The sequence below is a fragment of the Cynocephalus volans genome, chromosome 9 (assembly GCF_027409185.1).
Source record: "Cynocephalus volans isolate mCynVol1 chromosome 9, mCynVol1.pri, whole genome shotgun sequence".
Lineage (NCBI taxonomy): Eukaryota > Metazoa > Chordata > Mammalia > Dermoptera > Cynocephalidae > Cynocephalus > Cynocephalus volans.
The window spans coordinates 107,156,953-107,173,025 of NC_084468.1; the positions used below are offsets into that span (position 1 = coordinate 107,156,953).

The 16,073-nt window shown below is 34.0% G+C and overlaps 1 protein-coding gene across 8 annotated transcripts in view; it reads left to right on the plus strand.

Annotated features, from left to right (window-relative positions):
- Positions 1 to 16,073, plus strand: part of BLTP1 (bridge-like lipid transfer protein family member 1) — a 221,537-nt gene that overhangs the window by 125,317 nt on the left and 80,147 nt on the right. For all 8 annotated transcript variants that reach the window (XM_063107237.1, XM_063107240.1, XM_063107239.1 and 5 more), the window contains 6 exons: positions 1,924 to 2,630; positions 3,670 to 3,915; positions 5,835 to 5,928; positions 8,116 to 8,166; positions 13,409 to 13,615; positions 15,053 to 15,291. In XM_063107237.1, the coding sequence (XP_062963307.1) occupies positions 1,924 to 2,630; positions 3,670 to 3,915; positions 5,835 to 5,928; positions 8,116 to 8,166; positions 13,409 to 13,615; positions 15,053 to 15,291 (1,544 nt within the window). The remainder of the gene's footprint in view (positions 1 to 1,923; positions 2,631 to 3,669; positions 3,916 to 5,834; positions 5,929 to 8,115; positions 8,167 to 13,408; positions 13,616 to 15,052; positions 15,292 to 16,073) is intronic.

A 16,073-nucleotide genomic window follows, 5' to 3' on the forward strand; every position in this document is an offset into this window, starting at 1 on the left:
TTTTTTTGTAAAATGTCATGAGGATTTATTGCTGGGAGAGAAGCAGAGACACAACTAACTCCATACTTTGCTGTCTGAGTGTGAATTGAATAATAAATGTCCATTGACCACTCACTGACCGATTGTGAAAGTAGCGATGTGTTCAGTCAGTTATCATGATATACATCTGTTGTTTATGTAGTGATTTGTAGACTGAAGAATTAGCAGCAAATTTGTACTTTATGCAATTATTCACAGTAAATTTTAGTTAAAAATTTTAATTGTGTTGTTGGGGGATGGTTGTTATTTAACTAAACAACAGTAACTGAACTTTATTCATATTGGAACTATCAAATCCAGACCCAGAACATTAATACCTACATATACTCCCTATTTAGGCTTAAAAGCTCTGAGCTAAACTTTCATTTCTATTTGCAATAGTCTGTTTTCATATAAATAGAAATATATTTATATTTAATGTGTGTGTGTATATATGCACACACAGTATATGTTTAAAGCATATATAATTAGATTATATAGTTTATATATAACCATATATAGTAGGTTGTATATAGAGATATAGATCGTATATAAAAATTAGATTATAGTTATAGCCTACTTATTGACTTAGTAAATGCAGTGTAATACTGCCACAGACTAGACCTTCGTCTGATCTCACTTTCCTTTTTATATTCTGAGAGGTTCTTTGAGTGATTCTTTGAACTTAATTGCCTTTGGTCTAGCCAAACTTATATTGTTTTTAATTTTTCTGTCACACCAGCTCTGAGTGCTTCACATTCTTACAACTAACACATAGTTAGCTTTTATTTCTCAGATCTCCTGTAATTCTACCTTAAACTCTTATTTATCTGGAGGTCTTCACTACACTATGTTTATCCCAGTCATTAATTTCAATATTGTCTAGGTACCTTTTTTTTTTTGTAGCATATTGTTCATTCTGCTAATTATTGTACATTGCTTTTGGGTTATAGTTTCTTATATAAACACGTGTAACTCTCCTACTAGAATATAAAGCCAGAGAAGTTATTAAACCATTTAGCATAGAGTCTGGCATATAGTAAGTCCTCATAAATATTAGTTTCCTTATCTTTTTGCTGTCTCCAATCAAAATAGTTACTCATATTAGGGACTTAATAAATATTTTAAAATTTTAATTGTAACTTTGGCTCTATTGTGCCTATGTACATGGATGAAGAGGGGAAAAATACCTTTTTACAGTTTTATTAAGGTTTATTATTATTAGTAGTAATTGTTTTATGGAAATTTGAGATATTTTTGGCTTTTATATTAAAGTTGACTATAATATTCTTACATGAAAATCTTCAGATAGCGGGAGGATTTGCCAAAATAATTTTTATATAGGATTTTAAGGGTTTTTTGTATATGTGTTTCTTGGTTTTTGTTTCAATTGCTGTTGCTCTCTGCTTTCAACTTGGCAAATTATAAATAAAATTATATTAATAAATATATATATAAATAAAATTATATTAAATGTGAAGAAATTAGGTATATTGTTTATAGAGGGGGAGTAGATGTTTAGGGACTACACTAGTTGACCTATAATTGACTCAATTCCAGTACCAAAGGGATGTACCATCAGATGGCAAGAAACTTGTTTTATCACTTCATTGAAATAATTTCTTCACATAAGAAGACTGATTTTGACTTTAGTTTATTTTAGACTAAGATCAAGAAGGCAGATGTGTAAGGTCAAGCCTCCAACATTAAAAAGGGTTGGCCTAGTGAAAAAGCATATTCTACTGGATCTCTTGCTTAAAATTATTTAAATGGCTTCTACCATATTTTACATTGGAGATTATCTTGCCTATAAATGAATAGAAATGTGAGGTTCTGGGGAAAAGGAAGTAAACCCTTGTCTTTCTCTTTTCTTTTTTTCTTTTTTTTTTTTTTTTACATTTTTAGGCAAGGCCATGTGAATCTTCCTCCACTTGAGTTCAAACCAGCTTTAATGTTGGAAACCTTTAGCATCAGTGCTGTTGTAATGGAAAAGTCGGTGTGCACCCCTCAGAACTCTACCAGTGCCCTTTCTTTTCATGATCTCAACAAGCGTTATTATAACACTTTCCACTGCAACTTTACTATTTCCTGTCAGTCAATAAGCCAGCATGTAGATATGGCTTTGGTTCGTCTTATTCATCAGTTTAGTACAATGATAGATGACATCAAAGCAACGCAGACTGACATTAAACTTAGTAGATATACAGCTGGATCAGCATCCCCAACACCTACCTTCAAGACCAGAAAACATAGGGATTTTCGCTCATCTGACTTTAGCCGCAGTTCAAGAGGAAGCCTTAATGGTGGCAGTAGAGTAAATAATGCAAAGAACAAAAGGACCAACAATGAGAATAACAAAAAGGAATCTCGAAACAAAAATTCATTAGGAAGATCTGAAAGAAGAACTTCTAAAGTGTCTAGGAAAGGTTCAAAAGATGTAGTAGATCACATGACTATTCATATGGATGACTCCGATTCAATTACAGTGTCAGAACAAAGTGAGCCTTCAGCTGAGTGCTGGCAAAACATGTATAAATTGCTTAACTTCTATTCGCTTATCTCTGATCCAACAGGAATATTGGAAAAATCTTCAGAAACCTTTGGACCAGCAGGTAACAGACATTTTTATGTTTTTTAAATTTCTGTTTAGAATAGCAATACAGTAGTCCTCCCTTGTCCTCAGGGGATACATTCCAAGACACCTAGTGGATACCTGAAACTGTGCATATTAATAAACTTTGTATATATTATACATGAATTTCTTTTTCCTTCTTCACGATTTCATGGATAGAAGATTTGTTCTCACCGTAGATTTTAGCAATCTCAGCATATGATTTTTTTTCTTTCCTTAAGTCGAGAATGTTCACTTTTTCAGTTAAAGGAAGTACTTTATGGCTTCTCTTTGGCATATTCAAATTGTTAGCATTACTACTCTTGCTCTTTGGGTCCATTATTAAGTAAAATTAAGGGTTACTTGAATACAAGTACTGCTATACCACATTAGTCAACGTGATAAGTGACTAAGGGACAGGTAGGATAGCGTATACAGTATGCAGACTCCAGAAAAAGGGAGGAGTCATGTCCTGAGTGGGATGGAGGGGATGGCATGCAAGATTTTATTACACTACTCAGAACAGTGTGCAATTTAAAACTTATGAATTGTTTTTTTTCTATAATTTTCCATTTCACATTTTTGGACTGTGGTTGACTGCAGGTAACTAAAACCACAGAAAGCGAAAAACATGGATAAAGGGGGACTACTGTAATGCTATAAAGGATAGCAGGTTATTCATCATTTTTTTTAATGTTATAAGGGGATTATTGAAATGCAGAGAAATTAGCAATCACAAAGGAGAGAAAATGGTAATGACATTCACATATCCGGCCACCCCATTTCCCATCCTCCCCAACCCTTCCACGATATGCTCTCAAAGGATTCAAACAGACCTGATTTCAAATGTCATGTTTGCCATTTACTTTCAGTAGGAACTTGGGAAAATGTTGAAAAAATTTTAAATCACTTTGATGGAGAAGAGGCGGGAGGATGGCTGGTTGGGAATGTGAAGGAAAGAAAGGTAAGATAATGTTTGAAATGTCCTTCCATTTTGCAGTTTTCATACCTAAAACTGTATATTTCCATTTACTTAAAAGGAGTTCGGAGCCCTACAGAGCCAACATGTAAAGTTGTGTTTGAGAATGAACAAGACAACAACAGTTCGTCTAAGACACAAAGGAAACGTAGCTTGGTAACCTCTGAACCTCAGCATGTTACTCTAATAGTGTTTGGGATTGGCATGGTGAATCGCACACACCTAGAGGCAGATATTGGTGGGCTGACAATGGAATCAGAACTGAAGAGGATCCATGGCAGTTTTACTCTTAAGGAAAAAATGAAAGGTATGACAATTTTCTAATTCTATAGTGCTACTTTTCTGAAGAAAATCAATGCCATGTCTTCAAAACTCCTACTTGGCAATTTTTCTTTAGAAAGTGGGACGTCCCAAATTCTGAGCTAGAGTACCAAGAACTTGGAATGTAGTTGAAGATCACTGAATTGAGGCAGCTTTGATATCTAATAAAAGTATTTAGACATAAATATCGAGCTAATGTACCTAAGGCCCCATGGCACTAATTCTTTGACTGTCTTTCAATGTCATCTAGTAAGATGTCTCTGATAGCTGAAAATTTCATCAAAATAACTAAATATGTCAAATATTTGGTTTTCTACTACTATAGAAATCTTATAATCCAGTTATTATTTTAGTATCTAAATAAAAAGAAATCCCTTTAATTGGTATGAAATTTCCCAAGTTAGCAAAAACATGCCATTCATCTTGAGAATGATCACACAAGATGTAGCATTTCATCAAATCTAGGAGACCATCAATTTGAAGATGCATCATTATCTTATGTATCACAAAGAAAGGAAATAATGTTGCCAGATATGGTCAGATGTCTTTGAGTATAAAATGCATCTCAATTGTAGAGATGCCAAAATAAAAACATAACTGCTTCTTAGAATCAATGGATACATCAGTATGAAACTGAAGTTGCCGGGATTGCCTTGCAGCAATAACTTTAATAGTATCAGTGTCTCTTCTTTCTTCCTAGGAAAATAATCTGACAGATTATATTATATGAAAAAAAATTATGAATCACCATGTGTTTTTATTGTTAACTTTATGATTGCCAAATATGTAAGGTCTAATCAAAAAGTTATTTTGAACCTACTTTTCATTATATACTCTTCTGTACTTGTTTTGTTTTGTACCCTGAACATTTATTATTTACTCAAAAGCTAATTTTAAATTAAAAATTATTTACTATTAAAGAAAATTCTCTGAAGAAATTAGATTATGAATTTGTAATAAAAATATGAAGACTGCAGCCCTCACTAGAAATATAGGCAAAGGACAAAAGCTCAAATGGCTAAGTTGACATAAAAAATTTGTTCAACCTCTTTAAAAAAAAAAAGTTATGTTTTTTCATCTGTTGGTTTAGCAAAAATTAAGAATGACAATGTCCAGTTTTGGTGAGAATCAGGGAAAGGGGCATTTTTACTCACTTCTAAATGGATATAAATTGGTTTAACCTTCCCAAAGGTTTTTAATCAATAGTCTTTTAAGCACATTTATCCTTTGACTCAGCAATCCCAATTCTATGAACCTAGGTAAAAGAAATAATCAGAATTTTATGAAAAGATGTCTGTACAAAGAAGGAGGCAAATGTCTTACATTAAAGAATTGGTTAAGTTATTTTTATAGCCACATGACATTTTACAATTTACTCATTAAAAATTATTGTAGTATTTATTAATATGAAAAAATGCTACATGAAAAATGGGCAAAATGACATATGTGATTTCATTTGGTGTTGTAAGCAGTAAAAATATTTACACCCTTTACTCAAATCACAGGAATGATATGAACCAAGAATGTTAGTTTATGTGGTTTCTATTTTCTGTGTTTTTTAATTTTCCTAAGTCTTCTGCACCAAGTATTATTTCTGAGATTTAAAATGCCATTAGATTATTTAATACCAGTAAACTATTTAATGCATGAGTGTCATATTATTAAAGTGTGTAATTTATATCATTCCAGTTTTGACATGTAATATGTATGTATCTGTGAATTCAGAGAAATAAAAAACTGTAAGGAAAATTTTAAAAAGTAGTTTTGAAATAGTTGAACAAATTTTAACATACCTTTAAAATTAGCTTTTATCACTGAGTATATTATGAGTAAAATGCACTTTTAATATGAAGTGTAATTATCTTATTTCCAGGATTTAAATAATTATTTTTTCTCATATTTAAGATGTTTTACATCAAAAGATGACTGAGACATGTGCCACTGCTCATATTGGTGGGGTAAATATTGTGCTGCTTGAAGGGATTACACCAAATATACAGTAAGTGTGTTGATTTTTATTTTCTTATACTTGTTTGTTATATTTTTAGGGAAAACTCAAAAACTCTTTGGATGAACCCATATCTGCTGAGTTTTGAGGTTTATATACATAATGTTCCTAGATACTGAGATTCTAACTGTCATTAAGAATGTCACCAAATAAAATGTTTTTAGAAAGATGATTTTTTTTTTTCCAAAATTGATTTTACTACCTGCTTCCACCCCCTTAAAAGATTGTCTAACAAGAAAAATGATAATCGTACAAATTTCAGTTCAATGTACAAGATGTAAATATTCATGTAATTCAAGTAGTTAATTAAAACAAAATTACAGGCAAAGAATATAGACTGTCTCTTAATTTTATATTAAGAAATCATTACCCATATTCATGCTGGGTTTTAAAACTTACTCTTGTTGTTTTTGTATTTAATGAATTTGACAATAAAGCCTATGAAATCCTTATAATAGTATATATAGGCCTTTTATAATAAGTATATCATATGCTTTTATTCTGACTCTTTGTTCTTACTCTTTCCTTATAAGTTCGGTTCTTGGATCTATTCAGAATTGTTTTGATGGGGCCGAGCCCGTGGCGCACTTGGTGGAGTGCTGCGCTGGCAGCGCGGCGACGCTCCTGCCGCGGGTTCGGATCCTATATAGGACTGACCGGTGTACTCACTGGCTGAGTGCCGGTCACGAAAAAACGACACAAAAAAAAAAAAAAAAAAAAAAAGAATTGTTTTGATGATGATTACCTTTATATGTGATATTCAGATCACTAATCTATGATTGATACATTTAACCATTTGACTTTGTTCATACTCTTGGTAATATATAACTTTGTTTCTAACTTCCTTTCGGTGGAACAGTTTTGTGTTGTAACCACAAAATGATAAAGTTGTCAGATTTTGAGGATTTGCCCTTTCTTAATATTATAGCTAGATAATGTTGTGCTATTCTTATCCTATAATGCATCCATCATGCTAAATGCTACCTAAAAAAAGGATTTGATTCAGTGCTATAAAAATTACTTATTATTCATAGGTTGACTAAGAAGTATGATAAGTTATAGCTCTAAGTATAGTATTTTAAAAATCTGGATAATGTGATTACTGTTTCAGGGAACATTTCCTGAAATGGTTGTTTATAAATGAGCCATAGCTTTCTGCAATAAATTTTGGTTAAAATTAGTAAACCTAGAGCCCATTCTTAAGACTTCCTGGAGACCATCTCAGGTTTAAGTCTTGCTGGAATCATTTGGACCTGTAAGTCTAGAACTAAAGGTGGTATATTTTATAATAGCTGCCTAGTGTCCAGATCACATTTCCTAAACAATCTTTTCAAGAAAGACCAGTAAATTCCAGTGGTTGTGAGAGATAAGATCTTTCTCTGTTCATTCAATATAGGGGAGGGGGGTTATTATGTAATAATTACAATATGATGTTGCCCACTGTGGGCCAGGAGCCTCACATAGATTATTTTATTTAATCCTAACTGTGATCCTGTGAACTGGGATGGTTTCATCTCCATTTACAGAACAATAAGCTGAGGTTCAGAAAGATCAAAGTATTTGCCTAAAATCAAAGTATATACTTAAAATCATACAGTCAGTAAGAAGAGATGACTGAACCTATACTCCTTCCACCTTACCGTGATGCTTTTGTGGAGTTATCACAGACCATGAATTCCGTGATTCCTTTGTTGACTCTAAATTTGAAGTACCATGGTTACTTTAACCTATTCAGTAGATGTCCCATGTGTTTTGTTTACTCTATCCTCTTATCTCCCTTATCCATTTTCTCTTAAGAGAAGGGCTTAAATGGTCTCTAAACTTGCAAAACATAATAATTATGAAACATTTAAAAAAAAAATATTACATAATTAAAATTTCTTGCCTCCCCCGCCCAAGTAAAGATCTGTTTATTTGAAAAATAAGTTATATATAATCACTGACAAACTCATAGTGTTTAGAATTTTTGGATGTATTCTTTGGCATTTTATTTCCAATTGCAATTAAAAGGAAATGGATTGAAAAAAAATAATTTAAAAGGTACTTGGAAGAAAAATTTTAAGAATGGGAAATTAGAAAAGATTTTGAGATAATTGGTCATATTGTAACTAATTTATGAATGAATGTTTATTTGCTTCCTTTTTGTTTTCCTGCTTTCTCTTGAATCTTCATCTGTAGACTGGAGGATTTTCCTACATCTCCTACAAGTACAGCCAAACAAGAGTTTCTGTATGTCATATTATGCTTTTTCATGACCTTGTGATTAACATAGTATTGAATAGTTTTAAAGATAAGTATTTAAGTTATCTATATGGCTGTGAATGTATGTAGTTAGTTAATGTCTTATAGCTTTAACATAGACCCTTTTGTAGATTAAAGTTTACTGGTACAAGGAACATACAGATAAAGACTACCTTTTGGGTGATGCATACCTTATTGTTGACAGATTGCACACTGTAGTTGTGTGTTCTTTTTTAGACACGTTACTGTTAAAATTTCTGTGGTCACAAATACTTGTTAATGTTGTTGATATTGTAGGGGCCAAGAGAAAACTTTCTCTTTATCCATGAAAGTTCATTAACAAAAGCACTGACAAATTTGGACCAATTTGAAGAAAAGGCATAAGAAATTTTATTATTTAATGTGCTGGGAGGGGGCAAAGCACAGGGTGGAGTCACAAGAGAGTAATGTCCCAATTTTCCATTGGGGTACAGAGCTTATACACCCATCTCTGTAGGAAATGGGGTGATGGGGGTATAAAAGTAAATGATTCTTAGGGGGATGCTGTGGTCCTGGAGAATATTCAATGGCCTGGGACAAAGTATATTTGGCTAACAATGACTGGTAAATAATTCTTCCAAAGTACTGAATGGAGGGCTGGCTGATGAGCTCAGTTGGTTAGAACATGGTATTACTAACATTAAGGATTTGGATGCTGATACCAGCCAGTTGCCCCCCCCCCAAAAAAAATACTGAATGGGACCGAAATGGAAGACAATGGTCTGTAACAAAAGTTAGTCCAGGTGTGTTGACAGACTCCAGTCTTCCTTTCTGTGATATGAGTTAAGTTAATGAAAAATCAGGGAAAGTACCAGAGATAACTGTCTTCTCTGGCAGGTCGGACTTTAGGCAGATCAGGGAACAGCTTCACCCCATGCTTTGGAGAGTGACTAAGTATTGACAGATGGGGGAGGGGGAAAGGTCAGAGAGACCTTAAGGCTGCTTCTTTACTGCAGCATGTCAAAGTGCTATATTTTGGGGTAACAGCTTTCTGCATCCCAGTATTATAATAGAAACTAAAAATATTCACTTTGCAGGAGTTTTCACTAATTGCAGAAATGATTAAAACACTAACAAGAATGCATCTGCACATTTCAACCTTATTGTTGCTTTTCAAAATGGGGAGATTTTATTGCTCTATTGACAGGTTTTATCTATGCCTTTTACTATATGATTTTGAATGGCTTGACTTGACCGATTGTCTATCTGGTATTTTGTGGTTGTGAGCAATACTGAGGTGAAGTATTTAAATATTCATCACATGAACCCATCCACCATGACAAATTAATATGTTACTGAGCACTGTTTATTTCTTTGGACATTTTCTTTAAAACTTGAATATGTGAATAAATAGATAAATCTGTATATTATGCTTCATGCTGGTATAGGGGCCAAGGGAAAACTTCCTCTTCACCCCTGAAGGTTTGTAAATAAAAATCATGGACATGGCCGGCCCCGTGGCTCACTCGGGAGAGTGCGGCGCTGGTAGAGCCGAGGCTGCGGGTTCAGATCCTATATAGGGATGGCCTGTGCTCTCACTGGCTGAGCACGGTGCAGACCACACTGTGCCGAGGGTTGCGATCCCCTTACCGGTCAAAAAAAAAAAATCATTGACAAAGATCAATATAAAGCAAAGGCATAACAAATTTCATTAGTGTGCTGGGAGGGGGGCAAAGCACAGGGGAATCACAAGAGAGTAATGTCCCAATTTCCAATGGGGGTACAAAGCTTATATACCAGTGTTCATGAGAGAGAAGTAGGTGGAGGTACAAGCCCCAGGATAATGGCCTGAGACCAGGTTTCTCTGAAGCTGGGGAGCGAGGTATGGGAGGTGGTCATCACAAGTGAAAGAAGGGAAGTCAGAAGTTAAAAGTTAAGTAGAAACATCTTGAATGAAGATGAAAATACTTCAGGTAGTCTCACAGCTGCCCTCAGAAAGAACAGCAGCCAAAGGAGGAACGCCTCAAAGGAAGCCTGCCTGTTAGTATTTATATATGTAAATTTCTTCTGAATTAGCCATCTTAAAATATGTCAAAGAATGTATTTTGGGGCCAAAATATTGTTCCTTCCTTTACTTGGTAAGATTATCATACTTGAGATTTGTTTCATTGTGTATTGATAACAGGCCATAAACAAAACATCGTCAATTAACAGCCCTTTGTTGGTATTATCTGTGATCTATATCACTTCATCAGGCAACTAGAAGCACTAAAAAGAATAAATGCACTAATATCAAATTAAAGAACTGAAGGATTTTTAGAAGCCACTTTTCCACATTAGTATCATCTTAACAGGTATCGAAAAACACATTTAATTCCACTACAGAAGTCATAGAAGCTAGAGAAGATTTATTGTTTCTTTCTGCTTTTTCTCTGCGTTCTCTGGATGTATGACAAAAAATATCAATATTGACTTTAGAGAGAATGCTCTTTTACTGGCTCAAGGTCACAGCTACTCAACAATTACTAGCTTATATATTGTGTGCTAGGCTCTGTTTTAGACTCCAGGGGTGCAACAGTAAGAAACTGAGAGGTGGTCCCTGTTGTGATATCACTTACAGGCCACCAATCTCCCCTTTTAGGATTTCCTGCTGAGAGTGCCAAATGGCAAAGAAAGTTCCAATGATTTTTAATTGTTGGCTAAATAGCATCTGATCATAACCCTCCGCACCATCCTTACAGAGATTTTGAGGCAAAACTGAATTGAGGCAGGCAGCACAGGCCAAGAATCTGCTCTCTCTGCCAGCCTGGAAAGTTTGGGACCTGTGTGCTGAAGTAGGCGGGGTGGAGCTAGAGATAGAGATAATGAGTCCCCAAAGCAAATCCTCAGATCATTTACTCAACCTTTTGTATACACAAGGATTTCTGACCTGTTTTTAAGGCCCTACTGCTTGGACTCAGGAAATAAAAGAAAATGGAAAAAGGTCCTTTCCTGATGAGGCACTGTGGTCATTGTGAGTAAGGCTCACAGTGGACCTAGGAGAACCATGTGATGCAGACCACCACTGTCAGTGAATTCTTTAACCAATCTTTTGGTCACTTGCCATGAACTTTTCATGTATGAGTGTACTTCAAAAAGTTAATGGAAAGATTTGTATATCAGGCATACTTAGCATAATACAAGTTTTTATAGTTATCATCTTCGATTCTGAGCACTTCTTTCTTGTGTAACCTTCTTAAGCATATACAACATGTTGTGTGGCCTAGATTAGGTGACAGCTCTCTTCAACAATTCTAATGAAATTATGACTAGATAACTCATATTGGCAGCCTGTAAACTGTTTAATTCATAAGTTCCTTATATCCTTTCCATGTGCAGTTTGACAAGGGTATCATCTACAGTTTCTTTTTAGGTTTGATTGGTATGGGACCGATTCCAATGAGCACCACTTACATTGTAGTTGTGTACATCATTTACATAGACTATAGTGTGAATGGGGCCCTCTGGAGTTGGGTAACACAGAGACCCTGAAGTCCTTAAAATCAAAATTTCCACTGGAAATACCATGATAGGATCTACAGTAGGGGAGCAGTCACCCCCATTAGCTTTTCATTCTGACTTCTGGTGTATAATTAAGAATCCAGTGTTATATGTGTACTTATACAATCAATGGTAATATTTAGGCAGGCTTCTATAGATTATAAAGGTAAACAGTGAGATAGGTGTGGAATTTTGTGACTGCTGTGGTAGGAAGATAGATTTCTTTGTAAACGTATGTTTAGTTGCATTCAATAGACGGATGCTGTTCACAGGTAGAAAGCCATTTGCATTTCAACACCATCTGGGTATATTCTGGCTCATGATGAAACTGTGCTTAAAATGAAATATCATTGGTGATAAACAGTGGTTTTGATGATTATAATGTTAGAAAAGATTCAAAATTCAATAAGTAGTCAGCATTTCAGAGCCTACTCTCGTGCTGGCTAGACCAATTCTGTACAATACTCTCACATCCTATACCCCAAGTCAGTGACAATCTCTGAGAAATAGTGTCTGGTAGAAGAAAGGAGTATAGTTCTCTAGTAATCATTTTTGAATTTTATATAATGCCTGAATTTCACCATCTGTAAATAATCAAGTTCTCTGATAGAGCCACTGTTATGCTTCTCAAGGCTTATTCTAATAGAAGTTAAATGTGATAAATTGATTCTTTATATCCTTGTGACTGTAAATAAACCATTGATGAATCCTCTGCAGCCTAAGCAGATATTAATGTATGTAAACTGTAGTTAATATGAAATTTGCATTTTGTGTATTTTGCCAAGTCTATTTAGTGCCAAGAATCCTTTGCACCTTTGATGGATAACATTTAATTTAAATCTGTCTGTTTACTGTCTGGGTCCTTAATGATGCAGTCCATTACTTTTCCATTTTACATGTCAAAGACTGCTTCATTATGGCTTCTACATACATGTCCTATCATATGCTATCTGTGGAATTCCACAGTTGTGTTGAGAGTCATTCTCCTATTTTACTTCTTTCTGATCGTTTATTTTGCAAATATATGAGTGCCTATCATCTTCCAAGTACTGTTCGAGGCATTGGAAAGAGAGAATAAAAAATCAAGAAAGATAGTATCTTTGCTTTATGTCTATACAGTAAAGCACACTAATTCCTAACTAAGAATAGTAGCCTTGCTCATTTTGAGACGGATGTCTACAACTTCTTTGCCACTCATTGAAGATATAAATTGAGAATAAAAAAACAGAAAATGCAAGTTGCATTTTCTTCCTTCCTATCAATTTCTCCTAACATAGTAGATGATTGTTAGAGTATTTCATTGGCTTTTGATTAGATTTTAAATAGCATTTTTTGCTTTTATTTTCAGTATTTGTCTCTCATAATGGTTGTATAGATCCCTAAAGTAAGTTGGAGAAGAAAAGAGGAGTTCTGAAAGGGGGAAAAAATCAAAATGGAATTTGTGTATGTGTGTGTGTGTGTGTGTGTGTGCATGTGTGTGCATGTGTGTGTGTGTGTGTGTGTGGAATACTATTTAGTGCATTGTACAAAATAAATGTATTTTAATATTTTTAGAAAACATTGTTTCTTCAATATGTAATTTTAAACACATGAAAAATCTTGTTATTTTAGTTCACTGAATTATTTAAAAGTATTTTTCTTGCTCTCAATTCTTTTTCAAAATTTTTCTTCATTTGGCTGTATTTTAATGGTCTCCCTTCTCTATTGATAGAACTGTAGTGAAATGTAGTATTGCCAAGTCACAAGCTCTCTACAGTGCCCAGAGAGGGTTGAAGACAAACAATGCTGCTGTATTCAAAGTAGGAGCTATCAGCATCAACATTCCTCAGCACCCTGCTACCTTACATAGCATGATGGTTCGTAGTTCTCACCAGCTGTCTAAACAAATCTCAGACCTCATCAGACAGCCTTCTACAGTGTGAGTTATTTTATTTGTTTATGTTCTGTGATTCTATATAATACCTCAGGATATTCTTTGCTGTGTTAAAAAGTTTGGAGGAAGATGAAAGATTACTTCTAAGTATTGACCATTATGGACAATGGGGCAAGTGAAGAGTAGTCAATAATCATGGGGGAATCATATTGGATAACATTAAAGTACTATGTCAGAAATGTAATTGTCAGTGTTCCATATTGCATAAATAAAGTTTAGGAGATTCTAGAGATTTGTGGCTTCGTAAGAGTTAGTAATAAAAAGCAAATTGATGAATTCTAAGACTATATCAATCCTTGTTTACTTTGAATTCATTGAAATTTATGGCTTCATAGGTTTAAGAAATTGCAGTGGTGATTTATGTTCCATGCATTGTTTTGTGCTGTCCTCTGTGTGAAATTATTATATATGATTCAATGCAGGATTTGACCATGCCACATACATATTTTAAAGGGCAATAAATCAGACTTTTGCACATTAACTTTTTTTCCTTTGTCTATAGCCTTTATTCATTCACCTGCATTGCTATCCTTATTCCCAGCCTCCGAAAGCTATACCTAATAAAAATATATGGAAAAGGTAAAAAAGTTGCCTTATGTTTCCTTTTCCTCATCCTATAAAGTGGGAAAACATTAGTGTGTCTTTTGATGGTACTAAAGCAGTGATTTTTCTAATTGTTCTATTTAGATCTTTAATTCTGATGTAATATTAGTTTATGACTGAAGTTGACTAAGTAGTAAAAATTTAAATACTTTTCTCCCGTGAAAGGAATATGGAATCCAGAATGTTTGTGAATGTATTGTGAACATTAGTTTTAAAATACTCCAAAGAATTTTTCCTTATTGTAATGTATTGTCAGTAGAGTGTCGTAGTATAAAAATCAGACTCTGGAGTCAGAGTCAAAAGTTTAGTTTCACCACTTTCTAGCTATGTTTCCTCATTTGCAAAGCCTAGATAATAGTACCTACTCAAAGGGTTTTGTGAGACAAATGAGATAGAACCCACAAAGCACTAAGAATGATACCTGACACTTGTAATTATTGTTACTGTTGGTATTGTTAATAGTGGCAGTAATAGTAGTGGCAGTAGTATTATTAGTATTACAATCATCAGTAGAGTACAAAATGGTTAAGTCATAGAATTTGGAATCAGACAAATCTGAGTTTAAATTTCAGTTTTGCATGAATCACCTTGGGAGTATAACATTCTAGGAGTTTATATTGTTATTCTTCTTGTCTAATTTTCTAGATCATCATTGTTCAGTGGCTGGTTTTAGGAAGTCTTAATATAATATGATATTTGAAAGAAACATTTGTTCACAATATATATTTGTTATTTTTTACTGAGACATCCAATAGTTTTATACAGTAAAATGGCAGCTGTTGATTGTATTCTAAAAAAAAATTTTTTTTTTGTTTATAGCCCACAGCCTGTAAAAGAAGATATTGCAACCCCGCTACCTTCTGAAAAAACTCCAACAAGTGTTAATCAAACTCCTGTTGAAACAAATGAATTTCCTCAGCTACCAGAAGGCTTAGAAAAGAAGCCTATTGTTCTTAAATTCAGTGCCATGTTAGATGGTATAGCCATTGGAGCAGCACTTTTACCATCTCTGAAAGCAGAATACAAGATGGGAAGAATGAGAAGTCATGGAATGACAGGTAATGTTGAATTTTGAATTCTATCTCTTAAAATTTATGATTTGAGAAATCAGTGATATTTTGATGAGAAGGTAAATTTAGTTTTATAGATATTATATGAAAATCTAAACAATTTTAACAACACTTAAATTTCATTAATGATATTCTCCAGTCAAGTAAAAAATATCAGTGCCCCTCTATGAATGGTCAGAATGGACCATTCTTTGAACTGTTTAAAATTAGTTATTCAGCTGTTGAGGCCAATTCTTTAATTAAACTTAAGTTGAATAAATGAACATCCGTTAGGTTTTTATAGTCTGAATAACTTGGTTTATTTTCACATTGGGTGCATTTAGCTTAAATTAGAGGTAATTTTATTTTTCTAAAATAGCTTCTTCTGGGGCCGGCCTGTGGCTCACTCGGGAGAGTGCGGTGCTGATAAAATAGCTTCTTCTGTGTGGTTTGGGAACCTTTATATACTCTATCCCAAAATTCTTTGCTTTTTAATTTTTATTGTGAAATGTGTCATATATAGAAAAGCATGTGAATTATACATACACACACTTTAAAAAATAATTAAGTACTGTAAACGCACCAACCCACTATACAATCTGAGAATTAGAACAATACCAGTAGCCTCCTTCAAAGGCAGTCCCCATGACTGCTTTGGGAATAACCACTATCATGAATTTTGTCTTACCCATTCCTTTGCTGCTGCTTTATAGTTTTACCATGTAGGTATATGAGGGTACTTCAGAAAGTTTGTGGGAAAATAGAGTTAAAAGATATACAAATAGGGCCAG